Here is a 20939-nt window from a genome sequence, read left to right on the forward strand (position 1 = left end):
TCTATCGAAGCTGGCAAGCTTAGAAAACCAAAACCCGACATGGAGTTTTAAACATTTCAATAGTTACCAATTTATTTTTATAAAAAAAAAAAATGGTAGCAATGTAGAATACAGCAATATTTTCAGGTTCCACGCACGCAGGTTGTGAACATTCCAAGCAATGTGTACATTTTGGAAAGAGACTAGACAAGAGAATTGACCAAAATGTTACTGAACACGGGAAGATTTTTAAAAAAAGGCTAAAAATTATCAATAGTGTCTTCTTAATATTGCTTTCCTTACTGAAGACTGAAAAAAACCCACTTGACTTCACAGATAAGGTTAAAAAATGGGGAAGAGAGGGGGGAAAAAAAAGGCTGCTACAACACTGCCATACAGTCAAAAAAAAAAAAAAAGAAATCATACTTCAATATTTGCATACTTGATAGCAGCATTCTCCCATCGAACCATATGAAACTACAGGAAGAAAACATCAAAGCAAAAAAAAAAAAAAAAAAAAAAAAAAAAGGCAGTTATCCATCAGTATTCAAAGACCTAGAATGAAGTCACTAAGTAGATGAACACTTATTGAGAATTAATCAATATCTACATTCTTAGCTGCTTCCAACTCTGTTCCAATAGAAACATGAAGTTGAGTGTCAGCTTTGTGTATTTTATTTTTGGCCTATTTGAGTTTTTCCAGTTCATAGTTCACTGCATGCTTGGAATAGAGAGGGTCATTATAAATCCTTCTACACAACGAACTTTAAGTAGACAGCTGAAAATAAAATGTACTACTTGTAAACACACAAAAAAATACAAGCTTTTTTTTGTTTCAAGTGAGCACTGGTTCCAGATAGATTATCTTCGGTATCTACCTCTTTCACCTCTGTCTCTGTCCCGGTCACAAATCCTCTCTCTCTCCCTTTCCCGGTCACGGCCTCTGTCACGTTCTCTGTCTCTCCGATTATCTCGAGGCCGGTCACGCTCCCGCTCTCGGTCCCTCTCCCGGGGCCGGCTTCTCCGACCGCTGACAACGGCTTGTGTGCGGCGAAGGAAGTCGTCTACTCTCATGTCATAGTCGTGCTGTGATGAAAGGACAGCTCTGCTATTTTCTTTCCCAGATTAGAGCTTCCTCCCTTATCTACAGGGCTGGCTGTAACTCTTCAGAAAGCCCAGTATTTAAAAAAAGACAAACTCAACCAAACAAGTGTCCAGCATCCATGTGCAGAATCTGGCATTCAAACGCCAGATACCAGCAAGAGACTTGAAAGCTAAGGAGCCTTCCAAGCCAGCTAACAGAAATTAATAATCTGTCCCGTTTTCTGATGTGCCTGTAAGAAGTTTTAAAATACAAAATTCTGATGATTAAGTTACTTGTTGTCCACGAGGACAAGCAAGGTTACAGGCATGTCCTTATTCAAACTGGGCTTCAGCATGAAAATGTTCAGAGGTGGACAGGGTGGAAGCTGATTTAAGCATACACCTCAGTTTAAGACTCTGAGAATTTTTCACTTCTACCTCACCAGGGAGAAAAAGCCTTTTCAAATTTGCTGGAAGTGTCTAGTCAATCTAAACAACTGATCTTTCCAAGGAACTCTAATGCAGGTCATAAACACGCTGTTTATCGTAGCCAACAAAGCTCAGGTTCGGCTACCCCTGGACCCCAGATTTCTACTCTGGCCTGCAGACTTGCATCCGCTTTGTCTGTGTGGACACTTACTACTCGTTTGTCTCTGTATCTCGCTTCATGTGGTACTGGATGATGTCCTGAGTATGGAGGGTGAGCTTGAGGTGGAGGTGCGTGGTGCTGATAGTAAGGGTGGTGTGGTGGTTGCTCCATACCTGGATACGGTGGCTACAAGAAAGTTACAGAAGTTTGTTGAAGCAAAGGAATGCACGCAAGGAGTGCAACATTCAGATGGCAAACACAGCACCTAAATGTATCTGATCACAGCCTCCTAACTGAACAGCAGACTACTTTCCATTAGGCTGGCATGCTTTACTACCTCTCTACTATTGCTTAGAGAAGTTTGGTCAACACCGTCCCCAAAGCCCAACCTTCCTTCCTTCCGTATCTGCCTCAACATGACATTGTACATAAAACTTCTGCTACTCAAATGCGGCTCTTTTGTTTTTAGGTTTTTTAAACCTTTGCATATAGAATGTGAATTCTGCCCAAACCATTGAGCTCTTACAGAAATGACTCATACTCGTTCCTTATGAATATATTTCTATTTTAAATTAAAAACCTGACTTTGCAAGACAAATTATTTGACAAAATGCTAGCAGGTTTTTTGTTTTTGTTTTTTTTTAAACAGGACATATTTTGGGTGATTTCTTCCATTTCTTCAATCAGCAAGGTCTTCCTTTGCCATATTACCAAAGCATCTTTGCTTGCATTTTTGTCACAAAGAAAGTAAGTGGAAATGCTGGATTTTAGGACAACTACTTCAACAGCATGTAAAAGAGGGGAGAGAAAAGAAAAAAAAAGGAGTTTCTGGAGGCTTAATTGTGTTTGAAAAGTTTTCCTCCCCATCTGAAAACCTAGTTCACCTCCTTCAGTTGTAAGGAGTTGTGTTTCAGCTGAGAAAAATGACAGGCTATAGGAGCATCTCTACATTTGGCATTGCTTTTTGCTCATTGCCAGTACAAACAAGAGCCAAAAGACTCATTACAGTTATTACTAAATATAACCAAAATAACCTTACTATGACTGCTTCTCCAGACATGAAGGCAAAACCACAACTTATACAAGTGAACTATCTACATAGCTGTAGATACATACACTTATGTATCTGCTCATCTTACTGGGAAAAAAAAGTGCATCTCAGTAGAGGCTGTAACACAGGGAGACTTATTTTAATTAGGTTGTGCGGCACATTTTGCTACTTTCCTGCATGCTTCATTGCCACAGCCAAAAGCAAGCCACTGCACAATGCCAGAGCCTGGCAGCCCATTCCATGAGCCTCTTCAACAAGTCCACCTGTTTGATGCATTTGCTGTTCAAGAGCCAATTACTATGAATATTTAGCAGAATATAGAATGTGATCACACCCTCCTGTCTATGCTAAAGGAAGATTCTGCTGTTTCCTCAGAGCTTACTAAGAATGCCAGATTACTACTGAGAGTAAATTTCAAAATAGTTGCTATCAATATTTTTCCCCTAAAATTTTTTACACTGCTACAGCGAAGATACATTTTAGGAAAAGCGAAGAGTTGAGTGCACACTGAATATGCCAGGCTCCTTTAGAGGGAAACAAAAAGAAGCTGTATTCTAAGGAGAAAAATTGAATTCAACAAGACACAAACCATTCCTTGCCATGGTGGTGGTGGTCCCATGTTGTGGAATTCCCTCACGTAATCATTGTAGGACTAAAATGAAAGACAGTAATATTAAAACTTGTGTTGAGTGTTCTTTGGAAGTGCAGAAAGCTGAATATAAAAGGTTCCTCAAAAATCTGCATGCAACAACTTACCCCATTTAAAAATACATCTCGTCGAACTCCTGAAAATCGTCTGTTGGGAATAAAAATTTGTAGAACTAAATCCAACTTATCCATGCAGACAAGTTACCAGGGCATAAAATGAGTAACATGAACACACCTTACCTGTCTACTTCGGGATATCTGGGATCCTTTATATACCCTGTTCGAACATCAAGCAGTATTAATTCAATTTACCATCTCAAGTAAACAATCTTAAAAATTATATTCAATAGAAAGTGTCCTTTCATTTTGTGCCAGCTACAAAATTATGTCTACTTGCCATTACCCTCACTTTTAAAATAACTCTTGAAAGCTTACAGCTTCTTATAGACAATGAAAACAAGTAGTATAATGTAGTAACAAAAAAGTGACATAGATAAACCCATATGAATTTGTACACAGTACCAACAAATAAGCAAGAGGCAAACTGTGCAAATAAAGACTTGAAATTCAGTCAAATGAATTAGGAATGCACATGAAGTTGAAGAAGACTGTCTCTGGGCAGTTAGCATGTGGCTATTACTACTTCCTAACTGTGTATTCAGTAGAATGTGTTCATCTGGGCAACTCTTAAAGCTGATTGATAATATGTTTTGGATACAATGCTAAGAGGAAATTGAACACAAACTAAAAAGTATCTGGGAAAGCCCCACAGGGAAAAGAATTCTCACAGCTTCAGTAAATCCCAAGAAGTAAACTTTAAAGAGATCAGTAAAATGGTGCAAAACACCAGGCATGCTTGCGCTAAAATAATGCTTCCGAGCTTCAGTATTTCTAAAAAATCTTGTTCTGTTTTTTAAACAATGGCCTTAGAAAGATGGAGAGCAGCAACAACACTTTTTGCATGAAAGAATGCAGGCTTTGCAGACAAGCTGGACAGATGAAGGCACGTTCTTAACAGATTTAGAAATCTACCACTTAAATAGCAGAATGCGCTTTTCTAATAGAAGCGAAGCACAATTTGGTAGACTAAAAGTGACAATTTCTTAATAGCTGCTTTCTGAAAAGAAAAAAATAGCTGCACTACGACCAGTGCTGTTGCTGCACTACCTTTGCAAACATTTCTGGAGAACAAATTTCCCTTCTCAAACTCATCTTTAGATCCTCTTGTAAAATGCAGTGCAACATCACCCTCCCTTACTCATGTAAAGCTTGTAAAAAAAATTCTCTCTGAAAACATAACTGAACATCTACCATCATCTCCACACAGAGGCTGCTAGTCAGGCAGTCTCAGCTGACTTTCCCAAGTGGAAATTTCTCAAACATTTTCATTTGATGATTAGCATCTTGGCAAGTAGGCCAGATCTATTCTTGCACCCACATAACATAGCACTCGAGAGGATCATTCACAGCAATTGTACACAATTCAAGGCTCTTAGAAAAGGCTCAGCCTAGGTTAAACTCAGCTCTCTCTCAAACCAGTGAAACAGCGTCACTGACTGCTGTGAGAGGTGGGTTAAAGCAGCAGGCAACACTTGGAACAAGTCACATTTTTATATCCCAGTTATAGCAATATTTTACTTTTGAATTAATGAGGATATGCTAAAAGAGAAAACACTTGTGAATTGGTGCACACAAATCTTCATAGTAAGATATTAACCTGGTCTTTGGTGAAACTCAGGGGGATAGTCAATCCTTGGTTTCTTTCTGCTGTTATGAATATCATAATCTTCTGGTCGACGCCTACACAAATTAGATATCAAAGATTAAACAAGGTTGCTTGGAGCATTCGTCACAGCAGAATACCTCACAGGAATAGTCTGAGCTGCCCAGGATATCAGTGTAATCATTCTCAATTCTATTTACTTCAAAATATTCTATAGCTTTAAATCTGAACTGAAAGAATCAGAAATAGCTCAATTACACACACTCTACTGTTATTTTCTGTCTACAGGAGTTTTGGTAGTTAAGGAAGGAACTCTACCCAACTGTACCTTCATACCAAATAAAAGGGAACAAATTTGTCTAAACCAAACTCAAACTTAGGCATTAACATTACGCTTTCCACATTACATTTTGAAACAACCTATTGGACAACAAAAAAATTCACAGAACATTGCAGAGGGTGGCTCATTTGATAGCTATGGGGTAGAGAATTCTATAAAAGAGCTACTTCTATAACATTTATAAATAAAACTCTGCATGCTTTGTGAAATTGCAACTTTCACTGTGACTTTCCTAACTGGGTAGGCCAATGATACTATTTCTAATAATTTCTGTTCTAAGCAATTTACTAGCAATGCATTGGTGTGCTTTATAATGTAATAACGCTCAAGCTTCCTAATAATTAAAATAATTAGGGCTCTCTTCTATAAGAACAGCTCTTTGACAGAAGAGATGTTAAGAACTCTGCTCTTCCTTATGAAGTAACATTCCAGTTGCTGTTATGCTCAATAAAGAGCTGACAACTGGCTGCTTATTTTGCTCCAACGTACATAACCATTACTGGGAAACTCCAATGCTAAAGTAACAGTGTTTCTAAACACAAAGCAGCTACAAAACCATTCCCTTCCCGCCCCCCTCCCCAACAGCATAATTCCTTATGACAAGACATTAACACTTTCTTAAATTGCTTAATTACTGTGCAACTTGCTGGCTAAATAACAAGCTTATACAGCTTTTAGTTTTATAAATAGTGACTTCTCCCCCCCCACTTCCCCAACTTCAGTCTTTAAAGCCCACCATACCCCATTACTAAGCTTTTTAAAATGGAAGCAGATTCTTTAGTATGAGCAAAAAGCCCAAAAACCAAAGCAGTTGCATCTACAGCAAATTCAGATCAAAGAAAATAAAAGCTGGTGTAAAGAATAAACATACCGCTTTCTTGTAGTTTTGAGAGTGCATTTACGACCGGTATAAAATATGATAGAAACAGTTCATATAGTAGTCCAACTACTGACTTTAAGCTGTAAGCCACATACATAAATGGAGGCCCTGGCAGGCTTGAGAAGGTGTGGTGGTGTTATATGTATAGTTTGCAGTCCATTGCAAAACCTTCACTTGTATATACTTTATTGCACTGGAAACCTCTTAGCTTAACTCCAAAAGCCATCTTGGTGTTCAGTCCTTTAAAGCCAAAAATAGGGGGGCGCTGCCAGGTTTCCTCCTACCTACTCGTTACAGTGTCCTTTTTTTTTTTAAGCTCAAGGAAATGGGGACTCTTGTTGGGGCTCTGTACCTACCACAGGACGTTTCCACAAAAAGGAAACTTAACCAAAGGTTTCAGCCCAAACCATACATCAGTCTGTATGCAAAGTGGCTACCACGGGGAAAAGGTGTTTGGCAGAAGGGCTAATATCAGTTCTTTGCAAAGACTTCTCCAATTCTGTAACAAGTTATACCCCCTTTTTTTCTGGAAAATGATGTTAAGTTCATATAGCAGTGATCAATAACCATGTCGATCCTCTAAAAATACTTTAAGTCCACAGGTACTGCCAGCATCTGGAAAGGTTGTATATACAGACACAGCAACAGCCATTCTTTTTGGTTTGTTGCCGGGTCTCCAAGGGCCACTTGATCCCTTTTGGAAAGAACCTACTGTTTTCAGAAGCTCAGCAAGATGTGTGAATTCAGTGGTTACATGTTAGAGAATATTTGGCAATGGGGTTAACACATCACGGTGACACAATTTGAAACAGTCCCAATAATGCTCCTCTTGAATATCAAAATAACTTAAATATTTTATCCTCAAAATGAGGCGGCATCTTCTGCAAAATTCTAAGTGATCCTTATAAAAGTCCCATATTTGATAAGGCTTATCCAGAGACACACCTGAAAGAAAAGGCTTTTACAAGATATTAACACATTTTTGGCATATAAATATTTCCTCCTCTCCATCTAGCCTGCTCAAAATCAAGCCAAGCTTACCTACAGCTAGCATTACACGTTGCATTAGCTCAATAAATGATCTAGTCTAAACTAGAGACAGAACTTTAAGAGCTTTTTTCTGCAAAAGCAAAGATCCCCATTTTCCTCTTGAAAAATGACAGACCGGGGAACCATGTGAAATCCTCAATGAAGCCACAAACTTGTCCATGCAGCTTGATTTGAGGATTTTCTCTCTTCTTTATCGCAGGGAAAGCTTTGACGAATCACATTCCTCCATCACGTTATTCTGACACATGTGCCTATTATCAGTCCAAAGAACGTTTCTAACCTTCCCACGTCCCGAACGGGGTCTCGACGGGATGGGCGTCCTCTTGATCGGGGTTGTGAGTGCATTCTTCTCTTGTGCCTCATTTTATGAATGACTTGATACAAGTCAATACTTTCATCAGGAGGGAAGAGAAGACAAAGTTGGGTTCCACATTCCGGCTCAATTTCCTAGAATTAGTTAGAAGTTCAGTAGTGGTTTATAAACTGAAGAAACGAAACTCTCCCCAAATACACTGACAACATACATTTAAGGAAAAAAAAAAAAGGACACTTTGAAGAGATGTCAGTATCACTACAGACAGCAAAATTCACTTACATTACCTTTCACTCTTTAGGCACTACTTAGAATTTTCATAAAACAGTCCAACACTCTGGGTAACCATATCTTCCCATGAGACATACAGGCCACATCACTGTTTTGCTATAAAATCAGAGGACTGTTTTTCATCACAAAGAAAATGATCACCTATTACAGAAAGAAAAGTGACATTCGTAGGAAAAAAAAAATCCATCCCAGCTTGCCATGGCCTGACAGAGCTGACTACTACCAATCAGTATGAGTTCTTCATTGTATGCTAGACAGGTCCATGAAAATACCAACTCAATGTCTGACCGTAGTCAAAATAAGCAGTTTGTGTGTTCAGGATTCTTAGGAAAGGAACATGGAATAAGAAAGTCATTATATCACACTGGAAGTTCATGTTCCACCCACACCTTAAATACTGGGTGCAGTTGTGCCCCTGCATCTCAAAAAATAAGGGGACAGTAGAAAGGAAAAAGCTTCAAAGCAGGGCATCAAGGATAACTGACTAAGTGCAACAATTCCTACGTGCAGTGACCGAGTAGGTTGGGTCTCTCCAGCCTAGATTAAAAGAGAAATATGTGGGATATGGGGAACAAGATGGAGATAGTGGGAGCGTCGGACACCGCAAGTTGTCTAGAGGAGAAAGGCACAGAGAGAAACTTGCTGACTCCCTCTTCCAGTACAAGAACTCGGGCCATCAAATGAATCTAGCAGAAGCCAGGAGCAAAACAATCCCAAAAAGTGCTTCTTCAACCTGGTGACTGCAGGCCTGCAGAACACCTTCCCAAATGATGTCGTAAAGGCAGAATTTCAGTGTACACATCCTCAGAAGAGAAATCCATCCAGAGTTGTGCAAATATACGTGGATAAATGACAGCCACTTCAGGAAATAACCAGAGTTGAGAAGCAGGGAGAGCAAGCATCAGACAATGCTTGTCCAGAACATAACAGTACAGTAGTTTAATGAAAAAAGCTGAAACCCATGTCCAGATAGCAACTCTACTGTGGAAAAAAACATCCAAAAAAAAAATATTTCCTTGACCATTTAATAGAAGCTAAGTTAATTAAAATCCTTTTTTTTTTTTTTTTAAAATTCACACTAAACTAAAAACAAGACCAAGACTATTGTTCTTCTCCTGCTACACAACAAAGCAAAGATATCTGTGGGCAAAACAATGCAGCACAGAGTTGACATTTTCCATACAGTATGGAGATTATACAACTCCCTTGTCTTAAGAAAGCAGAACCCATTATTTTACCCATGGCTTACACACTTGATGACAGCAGCAACATACCTGCAGCACTCTGGTATGTCTGACAAGACAAAGAGCCAGCCCCACTTAAAATTTGCTTAGCATATATTCTATAGTGGGAGACTATGCCTTAAGCAAACAGTATATATATATTTATAAAAAAAAAAAAAAAGCAATGCAGAGCACAACTGGAAACACCAGAACTTTTTCTTAAAAGCTGATGCTATATGGTTTGCACACCACACAAAGCAAGGCACATTACATTTCAAATTCAAAATATCACATAGTTCTGAAGCAAACACTGTTTATCAAAAAGATGACAACAGAATTGGCACTGTATTTTTCCTTCTTCCACAACAGCATTAGAAAGAAGCAGAGTGCCTTTTCCACAACACTCTACTGCAAGTAACTGATCTAAAAACATTCCAAATCTCCTGCACATCCAAAGCTGGAAGCAAGCACCAGAGGATGTCAGTTAAAGAAAAAAAAGTAAGAATTAACAAACCTGTCCATCGCGTCCAATCTTCACTGGCTTATGTTCATTCCAAGGATTGGTCAGGTGAGCAGACTTTGTGAATGGCAATTCCCGCCTAAATATACAAGTGGCACCATTTATAGTTTTGCCTCCAGTTTTTTTATTAAGAATTAAAAACACATACAGCAGGAGATTACATATAAAATAATCCTGTTATTCTTTGTACTGTTAGGTCTCTGAACATATTCTTATGTTCTACATATTGGTAACTGAAGATTTCACTTTGACTTATTCCAGTATTAACTAATATAGTCTGTACTATGACAGGCTCTCCTATTAAAGAAAATTTTTTGTCTTTGTGTAGTATTGAGATTGATCATTGTATTTAGATGGTGGGATAATAAACAAGCACAGTCTCTACATGATATGGTAGCTCTTGGCACCTACTGAAATAAATCTCTGAGCACTGACCTACCTGCAAAGCTAGAAATGCTTTGCGCTGGAGGTGGGAGTCAGTAGCTTCAAGAGGACCTTTCCAATACAGATTTTTCTCTAATTCAGTCTTGCTTTTCCTGTGTTTAGTCTTTCTGGCAGTCCAAAGTACTCGCACAACCATGCAATGTGTTTCACAGGACTGCTGTAACTTTTTTCTTTAATAGAGATTTAAAATCTTTTCTCTAAGAACATACTCAGTGAAATCAATGAACATACTGCTCACAACCAGTATGTTCTACAATACTTGCCCTATTTCATATGTTGGTTTAGAATGGTAGTATTTTCTTTGTTCAGTCAGATTGAGAGATTTGTCCTCACATGATTTTTTTTTTTTTTTTTGGTTTTTCATCCACAGCTGTCTATTCAAGTGAGCAGTGAGGATAGATCTCTGGCTGCATCAAGTTTCAGAAGGATGCTGTCAGCACTTGAGTAACATGCAGAAATAACATTATAATGCCTTGTTACTAACAGCAACATAAATGCACAATTATTTACCTGCAAATCCAGTCAATTTTAAAGACACCTCCCAACATTTTTGCATTCATTCCTGCAGGCAGCACCCAGTGTATAGGTGATCCTCCGTGATGGGACTCTGAAGACAATCTTGCAAACCCTAAAGGATTTTGTATGAATTGTAACAAAGATACAACAGAAAAGCTATTGCACATAAAACTCACTTTCACTTACCTTGATAACAGCTCATTTTCCCTTACCTTGGAATTTGCCACTCTCTCTTACAGAAAATATCAAAATAACACTCCTTGCTGATCTAAATGCAGCATTAAGCTTCTTTTCATTCACTGGAAGCGTTGACCATACTCCCTAAAACAGAAAAACACCCACCCCATCACCAAAATGTAAGAGTTCATCTCAAATGATTTAGCTAACAAATATATAATGTAGATGAGGAAAACAAGACCAAAATAGTGTACTGGAATAGAAGGTAATGGAAAGAAAAATATATTGCTAAATTAATTTCCTTTAAGAAATATTTTAGCCTACCTTGTGCTAAAACTCTTAAAACACTGGTTTTTCAATCTTTTTTTGAACACTGAAGATGCATTTACACCAACTATAAGACTTCCATTGTAATTGTAATGATGGACAGATACCTTAAATAGTAAGGGTGAAAGTTTTCATGCATGTTTCAAGTGACTTTGGGAATTCATCTATTGTATAAAACACAGAAATTAAGAAAAAACAACAGAATATATACTGAAAGGTGGGCAGGTAGACTTCAGTACAGTATTGCAGATTTGTTGAGGATAGTTTGCAGACTTTAAAATTCTTTCAGTGAAATGCCAGCAACATGAAAGACACCAGACTAACACTTTAAATTGGCAAGACAACTTGAACCACTTTGTTCAGCCTTTCACATCTCCACCTACTAAGTAGGACCTTTTCCCTTTCACCAGCCATTATGTAGCCACGCACAATAAAACCCAATCTGTTTTAGGGTACCAACTGAGCTGAGCTATAGAGTAACAGTTTATTGAATTATTCCTTGGTCCATCTTCTGGGCAAACAAGCTTCAGCCTCAGAATAGGATCTACAGTCTACCAAAGACAACGTTCCTTCCCTCACATTTATCTAGTGAAGGTACGTATTCATACCCTACTCTGAACTCAGATCAGTGTTTGTCTGATTTTGGTAATTCATTATAGTCACCAGAGAACTATTTGGGGTTTTTGCTAGCTTTCAGTCAGATTACATGGCTTTTGGCTGCTTGTAAAGCCCTGCTGTGAACCGGAACAACCTACCACACTGGCACCACAAAAGCGAGTTTCATGGAAGTCCAATGCCAAAGCACTGATACCCCTACACTGAAAGACTATGCATCCACTCCAAGAACTTCAGGAACAAGGGTACTACTGTAGCTCTATACATGGATGAGGCACAAAAAAGGATATACTCCTTTACAGAGCTAAAGCAAACACCAGTCAGAATGGTGTTCACTGCACAGATCAGACCCAAAGCTTGAAGGAAGGGTGCAAACCAAACATACCCAGGACTTTGAGATTTGTTTAATCGTGCTATTTCCATCCTAATTTAGAAAATCTTCATTAATAGAATCACCTACTCTGTGTATATTGTGTAACAGCAAATCAAATATTTTCTCTATAACCTGTTCCAAAGAACACATGCCAATACAAAACCACCAGAGTGGTGCAATGGACACCTAGTGCAATTCCTTAGCAGGTGAAGTCCAGTGCTCTGGAATCCCTCCCAAAGAACTCACTCACATCAGCACTGCCAGGCATACATTTCCACAGTAAGGCTTCAGATCCTGATTTGAATCACCTGACAAAAATTACTTGTATAGCATTAGAAGAAAGGCAAGCAACCTTCTGAACCTTCTCAGAATACAGCAGCATGAACAGAGGTGCTGATGGAGGGGAGAAAATACCACCCCAGCATTCCTGTTGGAGGTTGGCTTGGGATGTTATCTAACAGACCCTAAGGCCCCTTTTAACGCTATTCTTGCCAAGACAGATGACTGATGGTCTAGGAACTTTTCTAGTGGAAGCCGAAGTACCAAGGCACCGTAGCTTTTGTTGCTGCATCTACCGAGATCCAAATTATAAAGAAAAGAGCGCCTCCAACTGCACACTTTTCCAAACTAAGATGGGTATGTTTGAAAACAGGCAAAGCGACCAGTTGGAAGAAAATTGAACATACCTTTGCCTTAGCAAGCGATACATTTTCATGGTTATTACTCTTGATGAGAAAGAATCGTGCATCTTGGAGAATGTATTTAAGTTTACTTGTTTGGTCTGAAAAGAAAACAAAGTATCAAATAAGCCAAACTGTAAATACTTATCAAACATGTTGCTTTGAGTATAGATAGTTGTTTGCTGCCTTCAAAATACACAGTATCCCACCCAGTCGCTGTCTATGTATTATCACAGTCAACCACCCAACTTGAAGACAAAGCTGCAGAGCGCAAAATGCCAGGGGAAACCAAACCAAAACTAAAATTTAGATATCCAGGTAAAGAAAAAAGTAAAATAAAATCAGCATGATTCAGTGATGTTCCGATATGTAGGACTTATTTCCTTGCTTAAGAATCTTTGCATAAATGATGGGTAACACTTGTAACAAGCACAAGTTGTTCAATAGAGAATGGTGAACGCTGTTCCTCTTTGCAGTTTTAAGCACTTCCTTTTTAAATCAGCTGCTTCTGCAAAGAGCAAAGTGACTGAACTTTTTGCGTATTGCTCTCAACACATGCAAAAGTAGCTCAAGATTTAATTACCATGCTCAGAACAATGACGTGCTCAAACTGATTTATATCAGAACATCACTACTTACAGGTAATTTAATCAACAAAGACAATGGCTTGCTATGGGGCATGCATTAAAAATTCAAATTTAAATGATACCTTTTTGGACAGCACGAACGGAAGATGATAATTTCTCATGCTTCTTTTCTGAACCTGTGTTTAGCCAAAGTACATTTGTTCAGATTGAGCCTTAATAGAGATAATATACAATTTCTACAGCCTTGTCACATACAATTTTCATTCATGACAAATTATGCTTTCTGGCGCGCACCCACACACACAAAAAAATACTATTCAATGTGCACGAGTGTTTTGTTTTGGTTTTTTTTGGTTTTGCTTTTGGGTTGTTTGATTTGGGTTTGTTTTTTTTAAAATGGTATTTGAACAATTTCCTACTCAGAAAACTAGTCACTGAATCATCATCTTCCAAGTTAAAAAAAAAAAAAAAAAAAGTGAAAATTCCACTTAAGCAACAGAATAGCATTAAAGTAACAAGAAAGCCTACTTCCCCCCAAAGGTATCCACACACAACATGCCAGAAGTCAATATCAAATTATACAAAGCTACATACCCCATAAATCTCTACAGCCAGTTACATTTATTTTAGATTACACATTAGGATTTGATGCAAGTCACAACGACAAGCAATGAAAGGGAAGAATACCTGCATATGATTCTGATGCAGAACTTCCACTTCTGTCAAAAACAATTGGAGAGATACCTCTAGCTCTCTTCCTCTCCTTCTTTTTCTCATCTAAAAGAAACAATAAAAAATAAAAGCCATATTTTAAACACAGGAAAAGTTGAGATTAAAAAGTAACAAGACAGGAAAACACCATCAGTAAAAGTGAAGTTACCATTTGGCTTGCATGTTAAAATTGTGGTTGTTGCCACAAAACTATCATGCACAAAAGAAGCAAATGCTAGTTACTCAAGCTTTTCATTCACAAAAGGATGATGAATGGGACAAATCCAGTACATCTGTGCAATGTTTAGAGACAGAATTTATTATTATTGTATTTTTAGTAAGGGTGGGTTAGCGCTTCTTTCCAGCCTTCACCCAAATGTGCAACATCGAGCACAAACTGTGTTGCGATAGTGATATGAGCTCATTTGCTCGGAGCTCAAAAAAATGGTAAGAGACAGGAAAACAAAACACTGTGCCACACAGGCAATTATTTCCACTCTTAAGAAAGTGTTATGTTATACCACAAAGCTTTTTAGAACAGTTATGACAGCTTCAACTTGTCTTTAGGTTACACCTTGCTGTCTCTAACTCCAAACAGCAGAGCTGAGCTAAAAAAGGCTGCATGTTAAGCAGGATGACCACCTATGGAGACTTCAGACAAGGAAGATACACAATAGGAATCTTAACAGGATTGCAAGCTGCTTTCCTAGAAAAAACAAACAACGAACAGCCAAACCCAAAAGTATTTACGTCATTAGCACTTCACATCAGTAAGTTAGGACTACTTATAATATACAACTACAAAGCAATTGTTTCTAGTTTCTGCTTAAAACATTTATTTCATTCTATATTTGCCATAACATCTAATAATTTCAACTTAAGTTTAGATTTCCTATGCTGAACACAGCCACTATTTAAGATTCAATTATCCTTCCCCAGGAATGCGGTGCTTTTACTACACTAGTCTGCCTGGTCACTTATCTAGAGGGATACCAAACAGCTCAACACCAAATTAAAATGAATTGTGTGGAAAACTAAGCCACTAGATATCCAAGAAAATACTAATTTAGTGTTTCAAAGCATTGAACAGCAAGGCCAAAGCAGTCAAGAACACTATGAATCCTCAACACAGTAATCTGGATATTCACAATTTTGTTTTACCACTTTCCAGTACATTTTTTCCTTGCCTATGGTATTTCATAATTAACATCTTCCTGACTTGTGCTACCACAGCTTACTTTTGACATGGTCAGGAAGTGGTTATTTTTAAAAGTAGCCGAACTTTTGGTGGCAAGGTATTTCAGAGTAGCATGCAAGATGTTGCCTACCTGATGCATCTGAACCAGACCCAGATCTGACTGACCCATCTGTGAAAGAGGCGGATTCAGAATCAGAGTCGCTGGCTTCACTCCGTGTGTCATAGTCATTTCCTTCCTTCTGATCCCTCTCATCCTGTTCATATTCTTCTTCATCTTCCTCCCCATCTTCTTCCACCTCTTCATCCTCCTCCCCTTCATCATCTTCCTCTTCTTCCATTCCTTCCTCCTCATTCTCTGTGTTGCCTTGTTCAGAGGAACCACTACTGCCAGTCTCGTGATCTGAACAATATTCCTCAGAGTTCACCTCTTCTTTAGAAGAATGGCTAGATCTGCTTGGTCTTCTATCCACATCATGCCTGATTCTCTGATGTTTAAAGAAAAAGTGAATCAGCAGTCATATAACATTGTCAGGGTGCACACACAGTCCTAAGAGAATGTGCCTTACAAAAGTCTCATAAAATTTCTTTATTTATAAGGCAGCAAGAATACTTAATACCTCTGAACCATCCGGTGTAGAAGACTTTGCCCTTCTGTCAATATCCCTCTTCCTCATGCAAGATTTTTCTGGTTGTCCTTTATAAGGTTCCCTGGAACTGCTTGACATTCGCATCTTCCGATCGCCATCTGGGCGCTTGTTTCTGTCAGATCTCTGATACTCCTCAGTCTTGTATTCTGACACGGGCTTTCCTTTTGTACTCACTATTCTCTTGTTATTGCTAACTGATGAACTGGGAGGCTTTGGCATCATCTGCCTTGAGGAATGCACAGAAGGTTTTTGCCTCTTGCTTTCAGCATTTTCCATCCTGTCAGTTTTTCTTTTTGATCCTTAAATAGAAAGAAATATCAAGTTCAGTGTTATTTCCAGTATCAAAACAAGAACTGTACAGAGGCTCCTACTTTCTCTATTTTAGGTAATTACCCTGTTGCAGTCATAGGGAGCATCGTCCAGTTGTAGGCTTTGCAGTAACACTCAAAACTGCTTCTTAGGAACGGCTCATGTTCTAAAACACGTACTTTACTTCAAAAAAGGTACATGCTTCTTAGATTTTATACATGGAAACGCTAAATTAAATGCTTATGGAATTGGCCTAAAGCCAAATCAACAACTGAGCTGGAACCAGACTTTGCAATCCCTTTGCTCCACTTCCATCTCACTTCATTGAGCCAAAAAGGACAGTCATTTTCTAACATTAAAGGAATTCAGAACAAGCCAGACTCAGCAACTGCTCTTGAGACAAAAGGAAACAGACTCGACTGTTTGGTTGGAAGGTCAGGTGAAAAAGCATATATCCATGAAATAAAGACTTTTGGAACTCATTCACTCTTTGAATCAAGTTATAAAACCCACTACTTCAAAGACTTTAACTGTAATAATACAGACATTTTTTACCATTTATGTTCCTGGAGGACATCCACTACCAAAGTCACATACCCTTTTTCTCACTTTTGTCTTGCTCACTGTCAGGGTTATACAACTCATCATCCTGGTCAGGAGCATCAGTCAAAATGTCATCCAGAACATTCAGTTCACCATCTGAAAATACACAAAAGAAGTCAAAACCAACCATAAGAAGTCTGGATATGTAAATGACAGAACAAGTATTTACAAACCCAAACATTTCCTTTAGGGCTACAGATCTGCAACAAAGCAAAAATTGACGTCTTCTTGATTTATTTCTACACTTTCAGTTGGAAGGATCAAGCAGAGCAAATAAAAGAATTAAAATACGTCACAAGATGCATTTAGACCTCTAAACAAGGTCCAAGTTGGCTCCTCATGTCACACAAGCTTTGCAGGAAAGCTGACCTACAAATGAAAGCTGAACATAAAAGCTTGTATAAAATTCTAGAAAAAGGGTGACAGGAGATAGTCTGAGTCCCATTAGTAAAGAGGAAGGATCCGTATCCCTGCAAAATTCTGAAACTTGCATGTTGAATTACCTCTCTTCCACTATTTTTGTTATTGCTGTGTTAGAAGGGTGGGTTTTGTGGTTCACTTACAAATAGAAAAAACACAATGAGGAAAGCAGTACTTATTTGCTGCCTAATTAACTCTGAGCTGCTCTGAAAAAAAACCCCACAACTTGATCAAAAGGGCAAGTGTTAAAGAAAATTCATGCCAGAAGCAGTCAATGATCACACTTGGTCACAAAACTTTTAAAATCTGTCACTGTTTTTGGCTGTTTCACTTTGCTTAAAACCAATAGGGATATACGGTGATTCTAGTAGAAGAAGGATTCACCAGCTTTAAAGTAGCAGATCTATATTCCAAGCACTTTAAAAAGTAATAGTGAACTAAGCATGCAAAAGGAAAAATAAAAAAGGTATTGATTTTGGAATCTCCTGTTTCTTCTCCAAAATTATTAGTTCTTTCCATTTAGTGATTGATTGTATTTTCTGTGCTCAGGAAAAAGAAAGCAGAGCAAACTCCAAGGATTCAGCTGGTTGACAATATCCATAGCAGATGCAGGTAAGGACTCTTGTACTGCATGAAACTGGGGTAATGCAGCAAATTAAGTTCTCTTGAGTTTGGCAGCTCATCTATCTCAAAATCTTGAGCTGAGCCACAAAAGAAGTTTTACAGTTTGATGTTAAAAAAAACCCCAAACATAATCCACATTATAAAAAAACACCCCCAATTAGTATTGTAACTGTCTCTCTACTATATACTACCAAATCTGAAGTCAGCATATGCCCTAACTTTCCTGCTGGCACTTCTCCACATCTTTGGTGGTAGGGGAACGCAGAAGTGATCCCTGGACTTCTCAGTTGGTGTGCCTAATGCAGAGTAAATGGTGCAGAGAGAAATGGATCAAACCGTTCCCTGGCAGTTTACAGTTAGCAGGCATTTAAATGCAACACGAACTTGCATCATAATTCTCTTGGGAATAGCCCTTTATGTTTGCAGACACCTATACATCCACAGCAAATATTCTTGCTGGGTCTGATAAATATATGAGAGTCAGAGTCATGGCTGTGCAACTGCCAAACATGAGATGCATTTTCCTGGCTTGCATTCTGGTTGCCCGCAGGAAGCTTGGCAAGTCCAGAGCACAAGATTTTTTTACTGGACACTAACAAAAAAGAGGTGTACCGAGATTAGGAAATTGAACATGTCATCCATCTCAAATCACACATATTGAAACTTAGATTTGTTTCCCTCTTGGTGAGACACAGCATACTAGAGTAAACTACATTTAGCCTACCTACTGCAGTAGCATTCAAAGGTGCTAAAAGACTCCTGTATCAGCTAATTTGGAAATAAATGAAAAGGAAAATTTAACAGGAAATGCAAGTCTGACACATACTCTCTCCTAAATCCCTTCCAGGTTAGATGGACCTCATTTGCAGCTGGAACCTTAAACAAGGGTGCAAGAGACAGGAGCAGGATGAATTCCCCCATCCCCTTCTATAGGCACATCTACCTGACTTGTTTAGAAACACATTTCCAGATTTATTCAGCAGCCTGCTTCCTGTCTCTCACTTGCATTGGGTACACTGCTCGACTGATTGCACAAGACGATTCCTCTCACTGAACTGCTACTGTCAGTGTTCAACCTGAAGAGCTAAATTATCTCAGAGAAGTATCAGGAAAAGCAAAAAAAGCAGAAACAGAAAAATGGCAGAGGACAGGTATTTTATAGTCCATCACCACTGAAGAGGGAGGGACCAAATGAGTTCTTTCCGTGACAGATACACCCCACTGGGTTCTCCTGCCACTTGTCTTTTGTAGGATCCTTCCACGAACAAATTTAACTCACCCAAAACAGCAGGAAGGTAGCCTGGGAGGCCATTTCCTCTGCTGGCCAGGAGCGTTAGATCTATTGGAAGGGTCCAAGCAAAAATCTGATTTGGTACACAAAAGAAATAAGACCCTGTGATTTCAAACTAAACAGGTCTGCAAGCCTTATTTCTGCTTTTTAAAGTGGTAAAATAGCATTTATCTTCCAATGGAAGCCTTCCAGTTCAGCTGCAAACAAACGTGCATCTACACCTGCTATTCAGTCAAAATAACCCCCCCCCTTCCACAGGAGAAATAATTTAAAGCAAATTAAAGTAAAAATATAACCTGACAATTGGCAGTGATTAAAAAACACTAACAAAAAAAAATTCAAGCCCAACTAGATAAATAATTATATGAATAGAAATTTATAGGTGGCAACAGCAAACATTTCAAATTCACTGCTCAGCCACAGTGGCAGATCAGATCTGTTTCCACACAACCTGATCATATCCTAATCCACCAGTCTTACAATAATACCATTAAGGATCAAGCACCCCAATAATTTTATTTATCAGTTCTAACAAAACCTACTAGGAATTTTCCATGTCATATAGTTCCACAACAATAATTAGACAGCAAACTCTTACCACTCTGACAAAGTCATTTTGTGGACACATATCCTGCAAAAAGCTTTACACGAAGCATATTCTCCACAGAAATTCAAATGAACTAAACTAAGCCACAATATCCCAGTGATACTTTACCCTTTTTATAACTCTACAACTCTCTGCACCAGCCACCAAACGGCAATCTGCTCCACCTAACTTTGGTTTTGCTTCTTAAAGAGGCTATTTCGTGAGGATTGATTGATTGATATAATCTCACAAATCATATGCGGATCGTTTCGGCTTCCGTGTATAGCGGCAGTCAGTTTTAGGAGCTGTGATTCTACTATTCGAGACTAATTATCCCAGACTATTATTCCAGAGTAATGACTCTGAAAACGTGCAATTTCTCTTACTCAAATTTATTTATCCACAGTGCCAAGAAACCACAGCTGACTGCAAAAAGCCGAGCAACGACCGCCAAAATAAGATTCCAACACCAGTTTCTGCTTACTAAAGTAACTACATCGCTCCACAGAAAATCCCGCAAAAAAACCCCAAACCAAAACGGCCTAGTGATGCAAGCAGAAATAAAAAGCCGCAATAAAAATAGCAAATACTTTCTGCGAAAAGACAAGCAGCAGTAACTCGCTGTCGATAATGTAAAACTTACGGCCCACGAACTTCTCCCTCTTCCCGCTGCTCGAGTCACCTTGCCCCGAGCCCGCTGCCGCCGGAACACCACAGTATGAGAGGCCCTATTACCTCCAGCTCCCCAGAAAAACACAGGGAGGGCTTCCGCAAAAATATCATCCTCGAAGAGTCACTCCTGACCCCGCCGCCCCTCCGCTCTCCTGGAGGAGACGTCCGTCCCCCGGGATGAAGGCCCAGCACCAGCTTCCACAGTGGCCCCGGGGAGAGGGGAAGGCTCGGGCTGGGGCCCAATCCCCGCCCGAGCCTTCCCCCTTCCCCGGAGCCTAACGCCTGCCCCCCCCCTACCCCCACGTACCCTTCTCCTCCCGGCTATCCGTCGCCATCCCGCCGCCGCGACGAGCGCCTAAGATGGAGGCTCCCTCTTCCTGCACGTAGCGCTTCCCTCTTCCCACAGGGCGCCGCTTTGTTTACGCTCCCCGCGTCAGAGCGCGCCGCGGGCGGGCGGGGGCGGCGCATG

General features: G+C 39.3%; 1 protein-coding gene across 4 annotated transcripts; it reads right to left on the reverse strand.

The window, feature by feature from the left end:
- Positions 1–45: 45 nt before the first annotated feature.
- Positions 46–20871, reverse strand: YTHDC1 (YTH N6-methyladenosine RNA binding protein C1). Of its 4 annotated transcripts, XM_069013396.1 has the most exons (18): positions 20778–20871; positions 16872–16973; positions 15936–16264; positions 15449–15803; positions 14097–14186; positions 13532–13585; positions 12829–12923; positions 10863–10971; positions 10645–10762; positions 9685–9769; positions 7624–7790; positions 5068–5150; positions 3591–3627; positions 3459–3498; positions 3292–3354; positions 1703–1837; positions 858–1065; positions 46–456 (listed from the first exon to the last, which is right to left on the reverse strand). In XM_069013396.1, exons 1-18 carry the CDS (start codon positions 20803–20805, stop codon positions 407–409), a joined length of 2148 nt encoding a protein of 715 aa, XP_068869497.1. In that variant the 5' UTR covers positions 20806–20871; the 3' UTR covers positions 46–406. The 4 variants fall into 4 exon arrangements, with proteins under 4 accessions (XP_068869497.1, XP_068869499.1, XP_068869498.1 ...); XM_069013398.1 differs by lacking the exon at positions 13532–13585; XM_069013397.1 differs by having other exon boundaries at positions 46–1065.
- Positions 20872–20939: the final 68 nt, after the last annotated feature.

Source organism: Aphelocoma coerulescens, chromosome 4 (genome assembly GCF_041296385.1).
Source record: "Aphelocoma coerulescens isolate FSJ_1873_10779 chromosome 4, UR_Acoe_1.0, whole genome shotgun sequence".
Classification (NCBI taxonomy): domain Eukaryota; kingdom Metazoa; phylum Chordata; class Aves; order Passeriformes; family Corvidae; genus Aphelocoma; species Aphelocoma coerulescens.

What these genes read in the sequence shown, in the direction of transcription:
- YTHDC1 (XM_069013396.1), bottom strand. Translation starts at nt 20,805, where the DNA reads ATGGCGACGGATAGCCGGGAGGAGAAGG. An exon ending in AGATATCCCGAAGTAGACAG is followed by an intron (nt 3,499 to 3,590) that starts GTAAGGTGTGTT and finishes TATTCCCAACAG; the next exon opens with ACGATTTTCAGGAGTTCGAC. An exon ending in GAGATGTATTTTTAAATGGG is followed by an intron (nt 3,355 to 3,458) that starts GTAAGTTGTTGC and finishes CTTTCATTTTAG; the next exon opens with TCCTACAATGATTACGTGAG.